This window comes from Theropithecus gelada, chromosome 11, assembly GCF_003255815.1.
Source record: "Theropithecus gelada isolate Dixy chromosome 11, Tgel_1.0, whole genome shotgun sequence".
In the NCBI taxonomy this organism is placed as follows: domain Eukaryota; kingdom Metazoa; phylum Chordata; class Mammalia; order Primates; family Cercopithecidae; genus Theropithecus; species Theropithecus gelada.
The window spans coordinates 63,097,296-63,120,201 of NC_037679.1; the positions used below are offsets into that span (position 1 = coordinate 63,097,296).

Sequence of the window (22,906 nt, forward strand, 5' to 3'; positions counted from 1 at the left end):
GGCTTTTTCTGTAGCAAAACTGAGTGGTATTCTTTCCCCTTTAAACCTGAGGTCAGTTTACCTTCTATTATATTTAACATGTAGAATAATAACATGATAAAAGTCATAAAAATGATGAATATTTTATTTTTCAGACATCCATATTTTAAATGCAATAGTTTTATAAAAGAAAAGATTGACAACCTGTTAAAAAGATCTACATGTGAAAAATACATTTAGAAGTTTTAAAAATTTGTGGATATAATTGTTATTCAGAATTAAGCAGATTGATTACTGGTATCTAGATGGGTCTGTTCCTTTATGTTTTTCAGTCACATAATCTCGATTTCCATAGTTAACACATGTACTTAAAGAAGTCAGTCAATGCCTATATGGTCCAAGGTATAATTTGCACACAGTAGTTTTTGGTTTTTATATTGTGGCTCATCTGTATCAAAGGTAATGTTCATAAAGAACAATGTTATAGTTGGCTACAAAGAGACAATTCCACATTTCTAGACAGGGAATATTTTAAGGGTAGAGTTATATCAGCTATGGTGATTGAGTTTAAATATCCCTGCAGGGTCAGGAACAAACCAGCTTTCCCATAAGTCGTTGTGAACACTAGGGAAGTCCCAAGGTTTATGTCTTCCATTCCAGTGGAGTAATTTAGCTTCCTGCAGAAAATGCTCCGAATATCTGGCATCTGGATTCCAGCCTTCATTGTGTTTAAAGAAAAAATAATAGGCTTGTTAGAGAATAACATTTTTGTATTGTAAATTGAATACAAGTTCATAGTTTAAAAAAAGGTAAACAAAAGTGAATTTTCTACCCACCCCATGTCTCCAAATCAACCGTTGTTAGTCTCTTGTGAATCCTTCTAGTAAAGCTATAGCATTGTTTGACCTGTATGCATGTATATGTATATTTAAAGACAGAAGATGAGCATACTGCTACCTTGCCTTTAAAAAAAAAAATTATTTTATTTCTTTATTTGGACATTGCCTTTTAAAACTACTGTCTTGGAAAACTTTCCACAGCAGTACATGTGGATTTACCAAATTATTTTTAGTGACTGTATAGAATGATAGATAATTATTTATTGACCAAGTTCCTTATTAAGGACATTTAGATTGTTTCTATCCTATCATTAGCATAAACACAGCAATGAACACCCCTCTGTGTATGTCTAGTCTATGTGTACAATTATATCTGTAGGATAAGATATTGTAGGTGGAATTGCTAGATTGAAGGGTGTGTGCCTTTTCAGTTTTGATAGAGATTGCCACATTGTCCCCGAAAAAGTTCTATTAATTTTCCTCCCACCCAAGAGTTTATAGGGGTTCTTTTTTCTCTGCATTTCACCTCCTTAATGAAAAATGGCAACATTTTCTTTTGAACAGTCTTGTCTTCATATAAAATGTGACTAAGGTCTACTTTTTAAACAGCTATCTCCACCTGAATATTACTCCCCTCATAAGTCATCACTTCAAGAGACTATCCATTTACCCTAACAGTGTCATTGCTTAAAATATTTTTTAGAATGCCTATTCTAGAACTACATTAAGGTGGTGTGAATGTAAAATTTTAAAAAAATCTCTATAGCGTTCAACTTTCTTTCCATGAAAAGGAATTTGATATATATATTATTTAAACAGCTGAAAGTCCATTGAATTATGAGAGGGTTGATTTGCTAGGGTTATGTTATTCTAGTGTATGACGTTAACAACAACACAACCTGGCTTTTGTTACTAATAAACATAGCTGTGATGGCAGCTGCAGAAGAGAAACTAGTTGTTTGAAGCTATTGCAGCATAATTGGAATAATTATCAATCATCAGAGTCTACACAAAGGAAATACTCATTTGGGAAGAGGCACCTTCCCGTGAAAAGTCTCTACTAAGGGCATCCTCATCTCTCAGCTTCGTAACTGAAGGGCTATGCAGAACTACCTCAGAGGGGCTTGCAATTTGGGTGATGAAATTGCTTTTAGCTAAATATATTTTGTAAATTTAAAAAATATTAAGCCTGCCTGTTCAGACCCAAACTTAATGCCCATTAGTGTTATGTTGCCCTTCTACCTCCAGAATACCCTAAAACCTCATTTTTCAAATGATTTTTATGTAGATTTACTTTGCACACCATCCCTGATTCCAAAACCTTCAGCACAGATGGAAGCTCTGTTCTACAAAGAAAAATGACATCTTTCCTTGGGGAAGAATATGTCCCTTCCTACTTGTCAGTAAGTTGGATATTTCTCTCTTTTCTTTTTTTTTTTTCCTTTCCTTTTTTTTTTCTTTTGAGATGGAGTCTAGCTCTGTCACCCAGACTGAAGTGCAGTGGCATGATTTCTGCTCACTTCAATCTCTGCCTCCCAGGTTTAGGCTATTCTTCTGCCTCAGCCTCCCGAATAACTGGGGTTACAGGCGTGTGCCACCATGCCCAGCTAATTTTTTGTATTTTTAGGAGAGATGTGGTTTCACCATGTTGGCCAGGCTGGTCTTGAACTCCTGACCTCAAGTGATCCACCCACTTCGGCCTCCCAAAGTACTGGGATTACAGGCATGAGCCATCGTGCCTGGTCTAAGTTGGATGTTTCATAAAATATAATTCTGAGTCTCTGTCTCAAGATCATAAAATGCTGCAACCTTATTGATCTAAGCGCTGCATAACTGTTCCTACACATTTTTAAAAATAGACCTTCTACTTTGATGGGATCTGCACATGGAAAGGTTGATATTTCACCTAATGTTGAACCCAACATGACTCTAAATCAAATCAGACAGAACACTAACTTCCCTATGGCACTCTTGTGCATACACATGCTCAGGAAAATCAGAGGATTCTGGTAATAATGCAAAAGCAATCCACAGAATTATCGAGAGCAAACAGGAACTCAGCCTCCACAATTATATCCTTTAAAAAAAAAAAAAAAAAGATTATGGGACATAACACCTTGCAGGGTTGTTGTGAGAATTAGAAATAATATTCACCTTCCTTAACAGAACCTAGTCCAGTTCTTAGCAATGTAATGGACACTTGGTAAATATAAGTCCATATCCATTGCCTCCAATTCTAAAATAATCCCCAAAGGTCTGAAGAGAAAAGGTTTTTTAATAACTTCTTTGGCAGTAAAACCTAGATCCTACTCAGCACCACATTACCTTTTAAAAATCCAAACCCTTTCTAAACTTCTAAACAGGTCTGGCCCAGGGGTTTTGGATAAGGGATGGTGGCATGTGTTAGGGTGGATGTGAATGTGAATGTGTCCTCTATGCTAGGCTCTACACTAAGCCATTTATATGTATTCAGTAACTTACCCAAAATCATAGTTGGGATTCCAATTCATACAAAAACCCTACACTTGTGTAGTGAATAAAAGACTTGAGGAACTCACAGAGAACAGAGTCAACTGCTTTTTAAAGGATAAATTTTAATGGCAGCTTTCTGAATTCATCCTAAGCCATTATGCTAATTTATTTGGTTTTGTCCACTGTAAGTTACTGCAAGAGAAAATAAAAGTGTGGCTTGACAGTTCCATAAAGTTTTGAAGTTTTGGCAGTGAAAGTTTTCTCTCTGTCTCTCTTTTTTTTGTTTGTTGGTTTGAGACGGATTTTTCACTCCTGTCACCCAGGTTGGAGTGCAGTGGTGCTGTCTTAGCTCACTGCAACCTCCACCTTCCAGGTTCAAGCGATTCTTCTGCCTCAGCCTCCTGAGTAGCTGGGATTACAGGTGCCTGCCCCCATGCCCAGCGAATTTTTGTATTTTTAGCAGAAACAGTTTTCACCACGTTGATCAGGTTGGTCTTGAACTCCTGACCTCAGGTGATCCACCCGCCTTGGCCTCCCAAAGTGGTGGAATTACAAGTGTCAGCCACCACTCCCAGCCGAAAGTTCTCTTAACAGTTAATGTTTACTGAGCACATACTATATGCTAAGCATGAGTTTGATGGCTTTCCATAAATCTCCAGAAACACGCCCCGCAGGTAGCTAAGAATATCAGCTGCACTTGCAGAATCTGAGCGCTGAGGGTTAGTCACTTGCCCAAGGTCACCTGGAGGATTTGAACTGAACAACCTGGTGCTGTATGTAGCACCCTCTCCTCGCCATGGTGCTCACTGGATCTATAAAATGCACATTTGCGGCCGGGCATGGTGGCTCATGCCGTAATCCCAGCACTTTCGGAGGCCAAAATGGGTGGATCACCTGAGGGCAGGAGTTTGAGACCAGCCTGGCCAACATGGTGAAACCCCATCTCTACTAAAAATACAAAAATTAGCTGGGCGTAGTGGCACACGCCTGTAATCCCAGCTACTCGAGATGCTGAGGCCGGTGAATTGCTTGAACCCGGGAAGCGGAGGTTCCAGTGAGCCAAGATTGTGCCATTGCATTCCAGCCTGGGTGGCAGAGCGAGACTCTGTCTCAAAAATAAAAAAAAGATAAATGGACATTTGCGTTTTTCTAAATCGTTTTTCTAAAATACTTACCCAGGTGCCTTATGTGCCACAGGGGGTTAATTGTGGAGTACTTCCCATGGAACACAATCAGCATTGGGGAGGTGGCCACCCCTCCTCCCAGGGAGCTGCTATAGAGGTTTTCCCTAAGAAATGAAATAGAAAAACAACATTTGGCCTGGAGGCCCCACAAACTCAGATAAAGTCGAATCTAATATTGTAAACGATGTAAGACATTCTCTCACTATGTACTAAGACTTACGGCCTTTCATTCTCCCCCAACTTCCATTTTGAAAATTGTCAAACGTACACAAAATAGTAAAATATCATGAACTCCAATATACATCACCTAGACTAATAGTATTAATATTTTGCCATTTTAACCCCCAGGGTTTTAAATAGTAGACACAGGAGATCAAATTCGAATCCTACATTATTTAGAATAACTTTACTTGCAAATTCAAGGTTATGATGGTATTTAAATATCCAGATGCACAAGACTGCTAGGCAATACAATGATGTGATAATCGTGCTTGTATTAGAGTTATTTTTATCATCTCTATTTTAAAACTCTGATAATGAAAAATTATAAATTTTAAAAATCAACCTTAAAAAGCAAAGTTGATTTTATATAATAATCCTTAATAAGAAATCTACGTTAGAAGGGGAAACTCAACTAAGATAAATGAAGATTGTTGGGTGGAAAAGATTCAAGTCACATTTTTCAACGGCTTACTAGGAAAATGTATAATCAGGGACTCCTCACTCCACAGGATCTTGATTCCTCTGATTTATATCTTTTGAGGAAAGATTTTCATTGACTGTCCCCTTTTCTTTCTTAACATTGCCTCTGTAAGAAAATCTGACCTCAGATGACTGTGAAATATTTCTAACCCTTGAACTACGCGTGGAAAATTAACTGAATGATTTTGTTTCCAAGCATGGAAAAAATGGTAGAGAAGTCTTCACGTACTCCACATTCTTTTGCATCCATTTCTCCAGTTGCTTGGTGATGCGCTGGTGCTTCCATTCTGTCATGTTGGCAACAATCACACCAGGATTGAAAGAGCAGGTGCTGGGGCTGATGCCGAGGTCCTTGATGGCCTTCTTCCGGTAGTCCAGATAGCCCATATATGTATTCTGTAAGGGAACAGGATGTGCATGCTTTTGACCAGTGAATCTTTTGTTTCTGGAAAATGATCATTTTCTTGAAACCTTTGTGCAGTATCTCTGGGTTTCCTCCTGTGTTACTGGCCACTTGGTAGTTTGTTGTTTTTGTTTTGTTTTGCTGGTTTCCCTCATTTCTCCAACCTCTAAATGTTGAATGCCCTAGGTCTGAGTGCAGCACTAGTGCCTTTCTCTAGCAATAACTCCATAAACAGCCTTGTCCAGTCTCATGGCTCTAAATATCACCCATCTGACAGCCCTGACCTCTCCTCTGGACTTCCAACTCCTGCTACATCTGCCATCCAAATGTCTCCTTTCAGATGCTTAGTAAGGCAGCTCTAACTTATATCCCAAAATTGACCCCAATCCTATCCCAAACTTGCTTCCCTGCATCTGCCCCACCTCAGTCAGTGGCAACTCTATCCTTCTAGTTACTTGGGCAAAAAAACCCGGGGTCATTAGGTCCTCCTTGACTCCTGTTTTGTCACTCTCTTCTCATCCAAATCTTTCAGCAAATCCTGTTGGTCCCATCTTCAAAATGCCAGAAGCCAACCACTTCTCTTGCCACTACTGCTACCTTCCTGTTCAGGCCATAATTGTCAATCACTGGATTTCTGCAAGTTCCTCCTAACCAGTATCCTTGCTTCCACTATTTTCCACCCCACTCTGTCTCTAGGTCACTCATCTCCTCTAAGCTCCTCCAATAGCTTCCCATCTCATTCACAGAAACAGCCAGAGTTCCTAAAATGGCCTGCCATACCCTGTATCATCTGACCCTCCAATACCTCTCTAACTCCTGTTATTCTCCTCTTGATCCCTCAGCAACAGTGACCACCTTTAATGAACCAGACTCACCCCTGCCTCAATATCTTTACACCACTTCTTCCCGCTTCCTGGAGGGTTTCCCCGCTAACCACCTGCACAAGTGGTTCCCTCGATTCTTTCAAGTTTAGATTCAAACAGCACAATCTCAGTGGAGCCTTCCCTGATTACCGTATTTAAAATACAGCCCTGCCTCCACCCCAGTCCTCTGTTAAATATTTTATTTGTTTACTGTCTGTCTGTTCCCACTAGAATGTGAAATACACAAAAGCAAGAGTTTTCATTTTGCTCACTGTATTACTAGCACCTAAAACAGTGTCAGGCACAGAGTAAGCACTCAATAAGTAGTTGTTGAATGAATGTAGTATGGGGCAAGACATACACATTCTTTCACCCATCTAGACTGTCATAATCTATAATTCCTTAATGTGATGCTCTCAAACCTCACACAGGAGTCATGGAAATACTTGAGTACTTTCCATGCACCAGGTCCTTTTCTAAGAACTTTACATGTACTACCTCATTACTCTCATGTAATAGCTTTGTATGTATTAACTAATTTAATTCTCACAATAACTACAAGGGAAGTACTATTATTACTTCTGTTTGACAAATGAGGTAGAAACAACTGGCTAAGTAAATTGCCCGAGGTCATAAAACTACCAAGTGATAGTGCCAAGATTTTGACAAAATTGAATCTGGTCGCCGAGCCTATGCTTTGAAGTGCCTTAAAATGCCACACACATAAAATTGTTTGCTAGAAGCTTTTTTGAAAAACAGCATTCAACTCTTAATAACACCTCTTATTTCAAAGCTACCCCTTTAGTTTCAGCATTGCATGTAGGTTCAACTTTCTGATGTAGGTTCCATCAGAGTAAGGAGATCTTTACCCTTAACAAAATCAATATTTTCTTCTACTGGAAGGGGGCTAAAAGCGATGGTCAAAACTCTGAAAATAGAACCAATGGTTCAGCAAGTCTCTTTAACAGAAAACATCATCTCTGACAGAGAGCATGATGATGAGCCACCTAGGTAACAATGATCATTTCTGGAGCTTTTATTTCATGCTGGACACTTGGACATCATGTTATTTCATTATTGCCCACAAAGACACAACAAAGTAGACATGATTGTTCCCATATTTCAGGTAAGGAAGGCGGGACTTTGCAGGGTTAAAGTAAGTCATCTCAGAGTTGGTAAGGCATGGAGCTGAGATATGAACCAAAGTCCTAGACCCCTGTACTGTTCCGCCTCCCAGCAGTCCAGACTGGCCCATAAGGATTTCAAGGTGGAGGTTACACTCATTTTGAGTTGCAGAGCGGGGAGAAGGGGCCAGAGTTGTAGGGTGAAGGGAGGACTTCCAAGACAGCATATGCCCACCTGAAGTCCCACGAGTCTGTTTATATCCTGAGCAGAGGGCAAATCGCAGTCATCTGAAAAAGCCGCTGCATGGCCCAGGGCCAAGGTGGTGTCATAAAGTTCTTGGATATCACCTGAATTTAGAAACAACAGCAATTAAAACATAGCATTTGTTTTCGGGCTAGATAGAGCCTTAGAGCTTAAACAGTTCTTGATTTTGCTATGGGAGAAGAGTATTGGATCCCTGATTTCAAGTGGCTTGACAATTTATTTAGTAAGAGTCATGCCTACAGATTTAGAAAGCCACTTAATGATGAGCTCAAATTGGCACTGATCTAATTTCTTTATTTCTGTTGCTCAGTAGGTACCACACCAATGCGTATCCTGTTTGTAGTGGAAGAGACAGAACACAACATTTAAACACCAAAACTTAGCTCACTCCTAAGACTGTCATCTGTGACGCTTCATTTCCATACATTATAGGGATATAGGGAAAGGAAAGGCTACCATGCTATTTATTGCAGGTATTGACAATCAGAGTCAAACTGGATTGTCTCGGTAAGTATCAACCCGTTTCCAAAATACTTCCACATTTACAACAATACTGTACTCACAACTTAAATAAGCAGTCAAAACTCACTGAGCATTAGCTATTTGAAAAATGAAGAGAGACAGTTATTCTACTTATCAGCTGCTTCTTTTCCAAGTGTTCTTGGCAGTTAGCGAGAGTACCTTGTACAATTACATCATCGTCCAAATAGATGACTTTCTCGTGTTGGTGGATAAGTAGAGGGAGATAAAATCGAACAAAGTTCAGCTGTTAAAACAACAAAAGAAATGATGGTGGGGGAGAGGCATATGGCTTAGTGTCTTCTAGGGGTACTGGAGAGTCGGCTTTGACCATGGCCTCCGCTCAGCTCCAGGTTTGGAGCGGAATGAAACAGGAGCTAGCAAGATGTCTCATCTGAGCTTCCCAGTGCCCAACTTATCTGAGGCCTGGAGCTGAAGCCAGCGCTGGCGGACCAGCTGTTCTGCTAGACCCAAACCCCCTAGTGCCGAGGCTGTTGCCACTTTCATCTCTGTGAACCGCTGCAGTGGGAGTCACAGAGGCTCCTTAGTCAATCTTTTACGGCACAAATCACCTGCCTTTCTCTACATGCAGTAATGTTGATAATTGTCAATTAAATCAGCCTTAAATACACACACACACACACACACACACACACGTGTCATCCCAACAGCAAGCTCAACCTTTTAGCTCCTTGAACCAGAAAAAGGAGCAGTATGACCTGTGTGTAGGAACTTCGAAGTTTCACTACTGACAACATTGCTTAATCTGAAGTCTTAGCTTGTACTCTGACAATATCTGGAACTGGGGAGAGACCACATGGACAGAGGTCTCAGAATTAAGTAAATTTTCAGGGATGAATTTAAGTAACAATCATATGTAAAAGGTGGCTGCAGTTTCTGTAAAACTGCTATCAAAAACACCACTATTGTCTTTTTTTCTTTTTTGAGACAGGGTCTCACTCTGTTGCCCAGGCTGAAGTGCAGTGGCATGATCACACAGCTCACTGCAGCCTCAAACTCCCAGGTTCAAACAATCCTCCCACCTCAGCCTCCTGAGTAGGTAGCTAGGACTACAGGGGTGTGCCATCATGCCTAGCTAATTTAAAAAAATATATTTTTTTGAGACAGAGTCTCATTCTGTCACCTAGGCTGGAGTGCAGTGGCATGATCTCAGCTCACTGTGACCTCTGCCTCCCGGGTTCAAGCAATTCTCCTGCCTCAGCCTCCTGAGTAGCTGTGACTACAGGTTCTTGCCACCACACCCAGCTAATTTTTGTATTTTTAGTAAAGACAGGGTTTCACTATGTTGGCCAGGCTGGTCTCGAACTCCTGACCTCGTGATCTGCCTGCCTCAGCTTCCCAAAGTGTTGGGATTACAGGCATGAGCACGCTTGGTCACTAAATAAAACTTTTAAAGTATAAATGGGGTCTCAATATGTTGCCCAAGCTGGTCTCAAACTCCTGAGCTCAAGCAATCCTTCCCACTCAGCCTCCCAAAGTGCTGGGATTACAAGCACGAGCCAGCACATCCGGCCAAAAACACCACTTGTTATGCAGGAGAGGGTCCCTTTGGTAAGAACTCTTGCGGTAAAATACCTTAAGATTCCCAACGCTAGGAAAAGAGTTGGTGTCTCCTGAATATATTATCTTAGTCAATACTAGGAAGTATGTAATCCATCAGGCTACTGTTTTTTCTTAACTATCGGACACTCAGAGGCAGATTTAATGTACAATCACAGTTAAATATCCCAACAGCCGGTGGGTTTGGGATACTTTTTCCTGGCCTCAGCTACCTGGTCCTTCTCCAGCTCCCACCCCCACAGACATATTCACACCCGTAAATGCATTCTACATTTTTTTTAATGCTTCACTTCTTCTTTAATAAACTTCATTGTGCTTCTATAAGCCATCTTAAATCCTTTCTGTAGCAGCTGGCTTATAAATTACACATAAGCAGAGTTTGGTGGAGATCAACACCACAAGGCTTCAAAAATAATATTCCACATGCATCCCGGTGACTAGCACTCCTTTACTCAACATAGGTCTCACCAAGGACTGTCCGCAGCACCTGTGTGCTCCCTACTTACGGGCTGGAGCAATTCAGGCCTCGATGAGTCTGGTCTGATCTTCCCTTTGAGGACCATCGGGTTGAATTCCACGATTTTAAAGTTTATTTCTCTCAGTTTGGAATGTTCAATCCATTTTCTAAAAAGATGACCAAAAAACCTCTAGTATACCCTTCAATTCTTTCCTCCATTTGCCTATTGCCCCAGGGTCAATCTGTTGCCTCCCTAGAAAGTTAAAATTAAAATGTGTGTAAATTTAGTAGAGTTTAGTCCAATAAATCCTTCTGACCTTTCTCCCCATCTGGTGTGACTTTAAATCTTTTTTTTCCCCTCAATCACGTAACTCTTTCTGCAAAGGAAATGAAGCAAAATAGTAATAACCAAATCTCTCCCCAGATCCAAATAATTTCCCCAGGAAACAGGAAGAATGAAAAGTGTTCTTTCTTATAAAGCAACATCTGTGATTGCTGGTACTGTCTTCGCCATGTGGTAACAGCTCTGAAATGTTATGAAACAGGACATTCTGAACCCTCAACTTTGATCGAAGTCATTTTTACTCTGTGGTTTCGACTCCAAGGCTGATTTGAATTTACCTTTGTCTCTTTGATTTGGTCCCTTGATCTTCCCCATCTGTCTTCATTCCCCATCTCCTCCCTCTCCCTCTCCCCTTCTGTTTTCTTGGTCTTGCAGAATTTTTGTCTTGTATCCAATTCATAATGAGATTCTTGGTAGAAATAATCTCAAAATAAAATGTCCAATGACTAAAGTCACCTAGGGTAGTATTTGTTGTTGACTAAAAATCAACAAAAGAATTAAATGTGAACAAAATTTAGATCTGCAAAATCTGAAAAAATAATTGGTCATATCAATTAAAAAAAGATAGACTAACAGAAAAACAGGCAAGAGACCTGAACACTTACTTCCAAATGGTTACAAAGTGTGTAGGAAAAGTGTTCAATGACATTAGAAATAAGGAAACCTCAAATTTCTAGATAGCACTGGACACTAATCAAAATGGCAAACTTAAAAAGACTGATTATACTGTTAGTGAGAACATGCTGGATGTTATATGAGTGTGTTTACTTTGTGATGATCCAATAAACTGCACACTGGATTTATGCAATTTTCTGTTTTGGGATTCTACTTCAATGAAAAAAACTTTAAAATATGTAAAAGGGGGCAGGGAGTAGACTGGACAGCAAGAACTGGGAAACAGCCCCTGGCCAAAGTCAGAAAGTCATGAGGCTCATGCCTTTTGCTAAAGACAAACCCTTCCCCAGAAACCTTATACATGCCATCCTTTTGGATTTAGTTATCTAGTTTTCATACCCATGGATAGTTAATGGACTGTTAACAACAGGCTAAGTGAATGATGAGCAATAGTATGATAAGGAGAGTGAGAAATGAGACAGAAAACCAGAAAGCATACACAAGACATCAAAACCCAGGGCAGCCAAGGGCCATTTAGATTACAGGAAAACACCTTACAGATCTCAGTACCTCCTGATGGCACCACTACAAAAACATTTAATTATAAAAGCAGTGTGTAAATATATTCTCCTTTTGAATGATCAAATAATACTGAAACACCCTGAATTTCCCTTCATCAGCACCCTCCCCGATTCTTCTGTCCTCCCAAGAGGTAGTCAGTGTTAACAATTTGATAGCTTTCCAGTTATTTTTCTTCACAGAAACACATACATGTTCATGTACACACTTATAGTAAGGGGTCTTGAATTTCATAAAGTAGATCATACTATACGAGTTATACTGCAACTAGCTTTTTCCACTTAACAATATGCCTTGGGAATCTCCTATGTCTGTTTAGACAGAGTGCCTTCTTTCTTTAACATCTGGATCATATTTCACAGTTCATTTAAATATTCTTCCATTGGTGGACATTTCAGCACTTTGAAATGTTTTCACTAGTTCACATAATGCTGAAACTAGCATTGTTGTACACACATTTTGGTAATATGTGCTAGAATTTTTGTAGTACAGATTCCTGGAAGAGGAAATGGCATGTGAGTCAAATTATATATGCATACAACCTTTTGATAGATATTGCCATGTTGACCTTGCCAAATGCCTTACCAACTTAGGAAATGCACATTGTGTAAATAAGGAATAAGCATGTCCATTTGCCTGCACTGGGTAATGTTTTTCTGTTTAATTTTTGCCAACTTGATTGAGTGAAGAATTATGTCACTGAAGTGACATATATGTTTTCATTTTTATTTTCATTTTCAACAATGCAAAAATGTTTCAATTCACATTTTCCTATTAATAACATAGAAAAACTTTATTTATTATTTTTTATTTTTGGAGATGCAGTCTCACTCTGTCACCCAGGCTGGAGTGCAGTGGCTCAGCTGATCTCAACTGAGTTCAGTGATCTCAGCTCACTGCAACCTCCACTTCCTGGGTTTAAGCTATTCTCCGGCCTCAGCCTCCCCAGTAGCTGGGATTACAGGCAAGTGCCAACATGTCCAGCAAATTTTTGTATTTTTAATAGACACGGGGTTTCGCCATGTTGGCCCGGCTAGTCTCAAATTCTTGACCTCAGGTGATCTGCCCGCCTTGGCCTCCCAAAGTACTAGGATTACAGGAGGGAGCTACTGCGCCTAGCCTTATTTATTTATTTTTAGCTGAAACAAGGTCTCACTCTGTTGGCCAGGCTGGAGTTAAGTGGTGCAATCTTATCTCACAGCAGCCTCAAACTCCTGAGCTCCAGGGACCCTCCCACCTCAGCCTCCCATGAAGCTACATATAACCAACCTCAGCTAATTTCTAAAATTCTTGGTAGAGACAGTGGTCTTGCTATGTTGCCCAGGCTGCTCTCGAGCCTGACCCCAAGTCGTCCTTTTTCCTTGGCCTCCCAAAGTATTGGAAATATAGGAGTGAGCCATCTCACCCAGCCTACAATACCTTTTCACGTTTTTGGTCATTTGTATGTTTTTCCTCTGTGAATTGTCTGGTTATATTCTATGTCCATTTTTTAACTATGTTTTTAAAATTTTTGTGTTTTTAAAATTTTTGTAACAATTCTGTATTTTGGATAGTAATTCTTTATCTATAATAGATGTTAAAAATACTTTGTCCTGGTCAGGAGCGGTGGCTCACACCTGTAATCCTAGCACTTTGGGAGGCCGAGGCGGGTGGATCATGAGGTCAGAAGATCGAGACCATCCTGGCCAACATGGTGAAACCCCATCTTTACCAAAAATACAAAAAAAGTTGGCCAGGTGTAGTGGCGGGCGCACCTGTAGTCCCAGCTACTCAGGAGGCTGAGGCAGGACAATGGTGTGACCTGGGAGGCGGAGCTTGCAGTGAGATCACGCCACTGCACTCCAGCCTGGGTGACTGAGCAAGACTCCTTCTCAGAAAAAAAAAATATATTTTTTGTCCTAATCTATTATATGAATAGCTTCACTTGTATTTTTCATCATTGTAAACTTTTTCAATGTTATGCAGTCAAATCTGTGCACTTTTCTTGATGATTTCTGGGCTCAGAGAGACACACTCCATACCAAAATTTTACAATTATCTTTCATTTTTATAATATGTTCAAATTTTAATTTTCTGTTTATTTCTTCTTAATCCAAAAATAAAGGAAATCAATTTAAGGAAATATAAGAAAGTAGAGGCCAGGTGTGGTGGTTCACACCTGTAATCCCAGCATTTTGGGAGTATGAGGAGGGAGGATTGCTTGAACCCAGGATTTCAAGACCAACCTAGGCAACAAAGCTCTCCACAAAAAATTAAAAAATAAGCTGGGTGTGGTAGCATGCACCTGTAGTCCCAGCTATTTGGAGGTGGAAACAGGAGGACTGCTTGAGCCAGGGAGGTCAAGGCTGCAGTGAGCTGTGATTGCACCACTCCACACTCCAGTCTGGGCAACACAGCAAGATCCTATAAGAAAGAAAAGAAAAGAAAAGAAAAGGAAAAGAGAAGTGAAAGGGAAAGGGAAAGGAAAGGAAAGGAAGGAAGGAAGGAAGGAAGGAAGGAAGGAAAGAAAGAGAAAAAAGAAAGAAAGAAAAAGAAAGAAGGAAAGAAAGAGAGAGAGAAAGAAGGAAGGAAGAAAGGAAGGAAGGGAAAGAAGGAAGGAAGGAAGGAAGGAAAGAAAGAAGAAAAGAAAGAAAGAAAGAAAAAGAAAGAAAGAAAGAAAGAAAGAAAGAAAGAAAGAAAGAAAGAAAGAAAGAAAGAAAGAAAGAAAGAAAGAAAGGAAGGAAGGAAGGAAGGAAGGGAAAGAAGGAAGGAAGGAAGGAAAGAAAGAAGAAAAGAAAGAAAGAAAGAAAGAAAGAAAGAAAGAAAGAAAGAAAGAAAGAAAGAAAGAGAGGGAAAGAAAGAGAGAGAAAGAAAGAAAGACAGAAAGATGAAGAAGAAGAGGGAGAGGGAGGGAGTGGGGGGAGGGAGGGAGGGAGGGAGAGGAAACAGAAAGTGCCAAAGTCTGCAAGACACAATTTACCGTATTCGAGTCAGAGTATTCCGGAGTCCCACTACATAGAACAAGATGTTGGCGTCAGTGTTGCTGTAGATGCTATTAATGGCAGCCATAGTGGCACCCATCCTCCCTGCTGCAGCACAAATCACCACAGGAATCTCTTCTTCCAGTTCTTCAGGAGTCTCGGATTCATCATCTGGAAACATCAAAATTGGTGTCTTGGAACATGAAAGAATTTCACAGTAGAGCCAGTTTAATGTATCTTCCACAGTCCTGGGGGAAGATGGCATAGTGTGGAAGAGGCTGCTGATTGTTCTCCAATATCTAGTCGTTCTGTCTTCCCTTAGAAAAGAACTTTGGAATTTTAGCTGGCACACAGCCAACCACGAAGACTGGTTTACCAGACTCCCGTGCAGCTCTATATGATTGAGTTCTGACCAATGGGATGCTAGTAATGTGTGCCACTGCTGGTTCTACCCTTCAAAGGAATGCTCACCTACCCCCTTGCCTTTCCCCTTTCCCATTGGCTGGACTGTTGATATGACGGCAGGAGTTAGAGTAGCCAGCTTAGACCACAAGATGGAAGCTACTTGTTGAGGTCACCAAAACTATAATATAGACGAGATCTTGATCTGGATAATTGTAGAACTGATACATCAGACTTATACTTGAGAGAAGAAATAAACTTCTATTTTGTTTATGTCACTATTGAAACCATACTCCCAAAGAGTTAAAGAAACCAATGACTAATAAAAATTCTTGAGTTTGCAGAATGATAGATTAGAACAAAAAAAATTGCTGAAATGATGAAACTGTCTCTCCTTCTGAGATTAAGAAACTGGCTGAAATCAGTTGGAGCCAATCTGGTCAACTGAAGTTTGTTCAGAACAAGCTTGCGATGTCACAGCTTGGATTTCCGCCCCGTGTTTCATACTAACTCCTCCCAGATTTGCACATGAGACCCATGAGTAGCATGAAGAGATAACTGTGCATGCCCCAGGACTTTTTAGACCTCCTCTTCCCTTCCATCAATCACCTACTAATCCCAGAATCCACCCCTGAGCCTTTTCTAATAAAATTACTGCCTTAAAAGCTCCTGTCTTCTTGTTAGTCGATTTACAAGAAAAAGCTTTGCTTTTCTCAGAATCCGGGGTCATAGTGTTGGATTCTAGCACATCAGACAGCCAGCCCTTTTGATCATAACACAAAATCTATATTTTGGAGCTATCTTACAGGAGTCAGTTGGCTAGCCTAAAACACACACACAGTTAAAAAACATACAAAGAACTGAAAAGCCTCATTTGTCCAACAGTCCTCAGCTCTTCCCTGAATCAGAATATTTACTTTGCCTACACTGCTATAAGATACTCGTGATTTTCCCTCTCCTATCCCCACTCTAGTCAAGTTTCTCAAATGTTGACAGCAAGAGGAAGGAGGTAAAGGAAAGAGCATGACTAATGCACAAGATAAATAATTTTTCTTTTGAGCCTGGCTATGCTATAAAATACCAAAGCCATAACATCATACTTTAGTGTCACAATACAACTTTCAGCCATGGAGAATAATAATGATCCATAAGTAGAGTATCCAGTATCCACTATAAAGTATTCATCTGATTTTTACTTAAAGCTCTCTCTCTCTCTCTCTGTGTGTGTGTGTGTGTGTGTGTGTGTGTGTGTGTGTGTCTCTCTCTCTCTCTCCACCCCCTTTCTCCCCCTGCCGCTTCTCTTTCCAGATCCTTTTTGGAAAACCTCTATCCCTGAGGTCCAGGGTAGTTCTAGCTGATATTTCATTCAATAAACATTTCTTGAAACTAACTACCAGGTACTGTGTTTTGTGTAATTTAAGACACGTTGAATGGCCTCCTCTTTCTCCTTCTACATCTTTTCTACCAGCTAGCTACTGCATCTGAAATTTCCACCACTAGAATAATTTTGTTTTCACAATATATATACTGACATGAGAGAATGCTCATAAAACACTGTTAAGGAGGAAAATACAAAATTCTCTCTAGTATTTGATCACAATTTGATACGTACATATTTGCAAATGGACCTATGTCTATTTGTGGAGTTAGGAGTGATTTTGATTTTATTTATATTTCTTATACTTTCCAAAGTGACTAAAGTAACCATGATATGGTACAGCTCTGTGTCCTCACCCTGATCTCATCTTGAATTGTACCCCCATAATTCCCACATGTTGTGGGAGGGACCAAGTGGGAGATAATGTGAATCATGGGGGTGGTTTTCCCTATACTGTTCTCATGGTAGTAAGTAAGTGTTATGAGATCTGATAGTTTTATCAGGGATTTCTGCTTTTGCATCTCTCACTTTCTCTAGCTGCTGCCATGTTAGAAGTGTCTTTCACCTCCTGCCATGATTCTGAGGCCTCTCCAGTCATGTGGCACTGTAAGTCCAATTAAAACTCTTTTTCTTCTCAGTCTCAGGTATGTCTTTATCGGCAGCATGAAAACGGACTAATACAGTAAATTGGTACCTGTAGAGTGGGACGTTGCTGAAAAGATATCAACAAATATGGAAGCAACTTTGGAACTGGGTGACAAACAGAGGTTGGAACAGTTTGGAGGGGTCAGAAGAAGACAGGAAAATGTAGGAAAGCTTGGAACTTCCTAGAGACTTGTTGAATGGCTTTGACCAAAAGCCAGTTAGAGACATGGACAATAAGGTCCAGGGTGAGGTGGTCTCAGATGTACATGAGAAACTTGTTGGGAACTGAAGCAAAGGTGACTTTTGTCATGTTTTAGCAAAGAGACCAGGGGATTCTGCCCCTGCTCTAGAGATTTGTGGAACTTTGAACTTGAGAGAGATAATTTAGGATATCTGGTGGAAGAAATTTCTAAGCAGCAAAGCATTCAAGAGGTGGCTTGGATGCTGTTAAAGGCATTCCAGTTTTATAAAGGAAGTAGAGCATAAAAGTTCAGAAAATTTGCAGCCTGACAATGTGATAGGAAAAAAAACCAAAAAACATTTTTTAAGGAGAAATTCAAGCTGGCTGCAGAAATTTGTGCAAGTAACAAGGAGGAAAATGTTAATCCCCAAGACAATGGGGAAAATGTCTCCAGGGCATGTCAGAGGTCTTCACAGATGCCCCTCCCATCACAGGCCCAGAGGCCTAAGAGAAAATGGTTTTGTGGGCTGGGCCCAGGGTCCTGTGCTGTATGCAGCTTAGGGATGCGGTGCCCTGCGACCCAGCCACTCCAGCCATGGCTGAAAGGGGCCAACATAGAACTTGGGCTGTGGCTTCAGAAGGTGCAAGCCCCAAGTGTCGGCAGCTTCCACACGGTGTTGAGCCTCTGAGTGCACAGAAGTAAAAAAATGGGGTTTGGGAACCTCCACCTACATTTCAGAAGATGTATGGAAATGTCTGCACGCCCAGGCAGAAGTTTGCTGCAGGGGCGGGGGCCTCATGGAGAACTTCTGCTAGGGTAGTGCAGAGGAAATGTGGGGTAAGAGCCCCCACACAGAGTCCCTACTGGGGCATTGCCTAGTGGAGCTGTGAGAAGAGGGCCACCATCCTCCAGATCCCAGAATGGGAGATCCACTGACAGCTTGCACCGTTGCTGGAAAAGCTACAGATACTCAATGCCAGCCTGTGAGATCAGCTGGGAGGGAGACTGTATCCTGCAAAGCCACAGGGTAGAGCTGTCCAAGACCATGGGAACCCACCTCTTGCTTCAGCATGACCTGGATGTGAGACCTAGAGCCAAAGGAGATCATTTTGGAGCTTTAAAATTTGACTGCCCTGCTGGATTTTGTACAAGCATGGGGCCTGTAACCCCTTTGTTTTGGCCAATTTTTCCCATTTGGAATGGCTGTATTTACCAAATACCTGTACCCCGATTGTATCTAGGAAGAGGAAGTAACCAGCTTGCTTTTGATTTTACAGGCTCATAGGCAGAAGGAACCTGTCTCAGATGAGACTTTGGATTGTGGAGTTTTGAGTTAATGCTGAAATGAGTTAAGACTTTGGGGGACTGTTAGGAAGGCAAGATTGGTTTTGAAATGTGAGGACATGAGATTTTGAGGGACCAGGGGCGGAATGATATGGTTTGGCTCTGTGTCCCCACCCAAATCTCATCTTGTATTGCACTCCCATATTTCCCACATGTTGTGGGAGGGACCCAGTGGGAGATAATGTGAATCATGGGGGTGATTTCTCCCATACTGTCCTCATGGTAGTGAATAAATCTCATGAGATCTCACGGTTTTATGGGGGATTTCCACTTTTGCATCTCTCATTTTCTTTTGCTGCTGCCATATAAGAAGTGCCTTTTGCCTCCCACGTGATTCTGAGGCCTCGCCAGTCATGTGGAACTGAAAGTCCGGTTAAACCTCTTTTTTCCCTCAGTCTTAGGTATGTCTTTATCAGCAGCATGAAAACAGACTAATACAAACCATGAGTTATTTTTATAAACAAACCCCAAAAAAAGTTTCTTAAGGATTATTCCTTTTGGACTAAGTTATAATCTTATGGAGGTATCATGTGACATGTTACCTGCTGCCCGTGAAGTGATCGGCCACAAATGCGAATTTGTCTATGTTTCTTCATTGCTGGAAAGTTCCTCATTGGTTCGTAAAAGGTAAAGCCACATTTCTTCGCCTGGCACACAAGGCCCCTCATGATCTAGCCCCTGCTCACTTCTCCAGCCTCACCTCCTTCTATTTTAGCAACATCAAACTCCTCATGGTTCCCTGAACACTACTCTTATCTTAGTGCCTTTGCACATGATGTTCCCAATGCCTGGAATGCTTTCAATATCCTTTTCTGCAGGGCTAACCCTTACATAGTCATTCCAAATGCAGTATCAACATCATATCCTCTGGGAAGCCTTTAACAGCTCCCTACACAAATTAACACACATCTTCTCTATGCTGTGGCCTTGCCTATGGTTGAATTTATTAATTGCATTGGAATTTATTTGGTTGCATGTCTTCCCTCTTTCTCCTATTATACTAGGAACTCTGTGAGGGCGGGTATCTTGTTCATCTCTGTATCCTCTGCAGCTGTCCTAGTGCCTGGCACATAGTAGATTTTCAATACAATCTGAACAGATGGGTGAATATTAGATATCTCTATTTGAGCACTTGCCACAATGCACTGGAAGAATCTATTTATGTGTCTGTCTCCTCCACTAGACTATAAGCTCATTATACTATCCCCACTGAGTCTGGCACTTTGGAAGTGTTTAATGAAAGTTTGTTGGAATGAACTAAATGGAATTGATGAATGAGCTTCAGAAAACAGGGCCCTTGAGGAATAAGAGGGAACGGTCAAAAAGCTGGGGCTGTGCCTGGCTGCCAGACTCAGGCAGAGGCCTTCATCAGACAGTGGGAAGCACAAGGTAAAAGGAAAGTGTCCTCATAAAAGAGGGGACGCTCCAGAAGAAGGTCAAACATTGAGTGTCCAGCTCTGCTGCCAACACATGACACTGCCACGCTCCTTAGGGGCCTCTGCCAGGTAGAGAAACTGAGCACTAACCTAAGCCAAAAATGCTGTTCTCTGCCAAAAAGTTTCCCCTGGACAGAAAGAAGGACAAACGCACACTGGAGAAATGTGGCGGAAAGGCTTATCAACTGTACCTTCTTCATCAATGCTCCATCCTTGCAGTTTCTTTAGGAATTATCCGCTCCACTATTCGGATTCATTGTACCAACTGGTGCCTGAGCCAAAGCATTAAAAGGTTGGCTATGGGAAACTATTTGGTGCCTAACAAAAGTAGTAAACATCACAATGCTGGCAGAATGGAATAGAAATGACACTGCCTTTGTCCTTTCCATAAGCAGCTCTGATCAAGCCACGCCTATTCCTAGAAGAAAGGAAATGTCTGCTCTCCTAATACCATGACTCAGAATTCATTTCAAATAAGGATTGTTTTAGCCAAGTGTATCGGCTTACCTCTCCCCAAGTGGGACAGCTGAGTGACCAGCACACTAATCACAAGAAAAGTACTGGGAGATTACATGCAATGTCACAATGGAGATATTACAGAGAATTCCGCCATGTTTTACTTGAACATAGGACTTCACAGGACCTCTGGACATTAACTTAGAACACTAGTTCTTTGAATTAATGTTTTTTAAATTATAAAAAATAATATGCAATTATTGAAAAAATTTCAGCCCAAAGAGAAGAGTATTTGGTAAATTGTGACTGTTTTCTGCAGACCTCTCACTCCCACTCTGAAAGTAGACCTCTGCTTTATAACAATATATAACACAACCAGTGTGGTGTGTGCCCCCTAAACCCTTCTTCATGGTAATACTAAAGCATATATACCTGGGCCAGGCGCAGTGGCTCACACCTGCAATCCCAGCACTTTGGGAGGCTGAGGTGGGCAGATCATCTGAGGTCAGGCATTTGAGACCAGCCTGACCAACATGGAGAAACCCTGTCTCTCCTAAAAATACAAAATTAGCCAGGCATGGTGGCGCATACCTGTAATCCCAGCTACTTGGGAGGCTGAGGCAGGAGAATCGCTTGAACCTGGAGGCGGAGGTTGTGGTGAGCCGAGATGGCACCATTACACTCCAGCCTGGGCAACAAGAGTGAAACTCTGTCTCAAAAAAAAAAAAAAAAGAATATATACCTTAAACACTTATTATTTAAAAGCCAAAATGGAATCATACTTTTCAGTCTCTTCTGCAACTTCCTTTTCCCACTTAACATACCACAAGCATTCTTCCATACCAACACTACATTCATTTGAATGGTATTTTATAACATTGATTTTTTAAAAAATTTTAACACAGAATGGATAAACATGTGATAACGGATCCATTCATGTGGTCCAAATGCTTTGTTTCTCTGTATAGGTCTGATTAGTCAGTCAGGATGTGCATTTCTTTAGAGCTGTTTTAACAACTGTTTTAAACTCTATCCACTTCCTTCTCTGAAGAAGGGAGTCTGTGGTGGGATTAGCTGAGCGAATGTGTTGGTTTATGAGCAGGGATTGAAGTGTGAAGAGTGGAGTCAGTTCAGACGACATTTGTCTTTACGTAACTTCCTTCTCTCTCTCTCTTTTAGAACAGCTTATTGAGGTGTACATACTGCTATGGACTGAATTGTGTCCTCCAGAGTCCATTTGTTAACGTCTTAGCTCCCAGCATCTCAGGATGTCAGCGCACTTGGAGACAGAGCCTTTAAAGAGGCAATTAAGTTAAAATGAAGCCATTTGGTAGGCCTTATCCCAGTAAGACTGGTGTCTTGATAAGAGGAGGAAAAGAGGAGAATCACGCAGAGGGTCACAACCAGGAGTGCAGCACAGAGAAAAGGCCACGTGAGGACACAGCAAGAAGGCGGCCATCTGCATGCCAAGGAGAGAGACTTCAGGAGAAACCAAACCAGCTCGCACCTTGATCCTGGACTTCCAGCCTCCAGAACCAGAGAAAATACGTGTCTATGGTCTAGCCACCTAGTCTGTGCTATTTTGTTATGGCAGCCCAAGCAAATGAATACAGATTTTTTTCAATTTACCCATTGTAGTGTACAGTTCAATAGTATTTAGTAAATTTATTGCACAACCATCACCACGATCTAGCTTTAAAAAGTTCCATTGAGCTGGCTGGTCTGCAGTCAATCCATTCCCACTCCCAGCTCTAGGCAACCACTGATCTGCTCTGTGTCTCCACAGATTTTCCCTTTCTAGAAATTTCATACAGATGGACTGATACAATATATGGTCTTTTGGGTCTGACTTCTTTTATTTAGCATAATTTTTTTTCAGGTTTATCCATATTGCAGCTTGTATCAGTCATTTGTTCCTTTTTACTGCCGAAAAGTATTCCATTGTGTGGGATGAATTACATTTTTTGCATTCCTCACTAGTTGATGTACATGTGAATTGTTTCCAGTTTGAGGCTACTATGAATTATGCCCTAAGAGCTTCTGTATATATGTCTTTGTGTGAAAATCATTCTCTTTGCAGATTCTATTTTCATTTAGATTAGATTATACATGTTTTTAATTATTTTTAAATGAATTTTTAAATTACAAAATATAATCAGAAAGAAATGCCAGCATCCT

The 22,906-nt window shown here is 40.9% G+C and overlaps 1 protein-coding gene across 3 annotated transcripts in view; it reads right to left on the reverse strand.

Moving 5' to 3' along the window:
* Positions 1-103: 103 nt before the first annotated feature.
* The window catches only part of GLT8D2 (glycosyltransferase 8 domain containing 2), a 73,393-nt gene continuing 50,590 nt past the window's right edge, over positions 104-22,906 (reverse strand). The window contains exons 5-11 of one of the 3 annotated variants that reach the window (XM_025401707.1): positions 14,885-15,056; positions 10,438-10,555; positions 8,513-8,597; positions 7,802-7,914; positions 5,406-5,572; positions 4,466-4,578; positions 104-697 (exon numbers count right to left, since the gene is read on the reverse strand). In XM_025401707.1, coding sequence (XP_025257492.1) covers positions 528-697; positions 4,466-4,578; positions 5,406-5,572; positions 7,802-7,914; positions 8,513-8,597; positions 10,438-10,555; positions 14,885-15,056 — 938 coding nt within the window. In that variant the 3' untranslated portion in view covers positions 104-527. The remainder of the gene's footprint in view (positions 698-4,465; positions 4,579-5,405; positions 5,573-7,801; positions 7,915-8,512; positions 8,598-10,437; positions 10,556-14,884; positions 15,057-22,906) is intronic. The other 2 variants (XM_025401709.1, XM_025401708.1) reach the window with 2 other exon arrangements.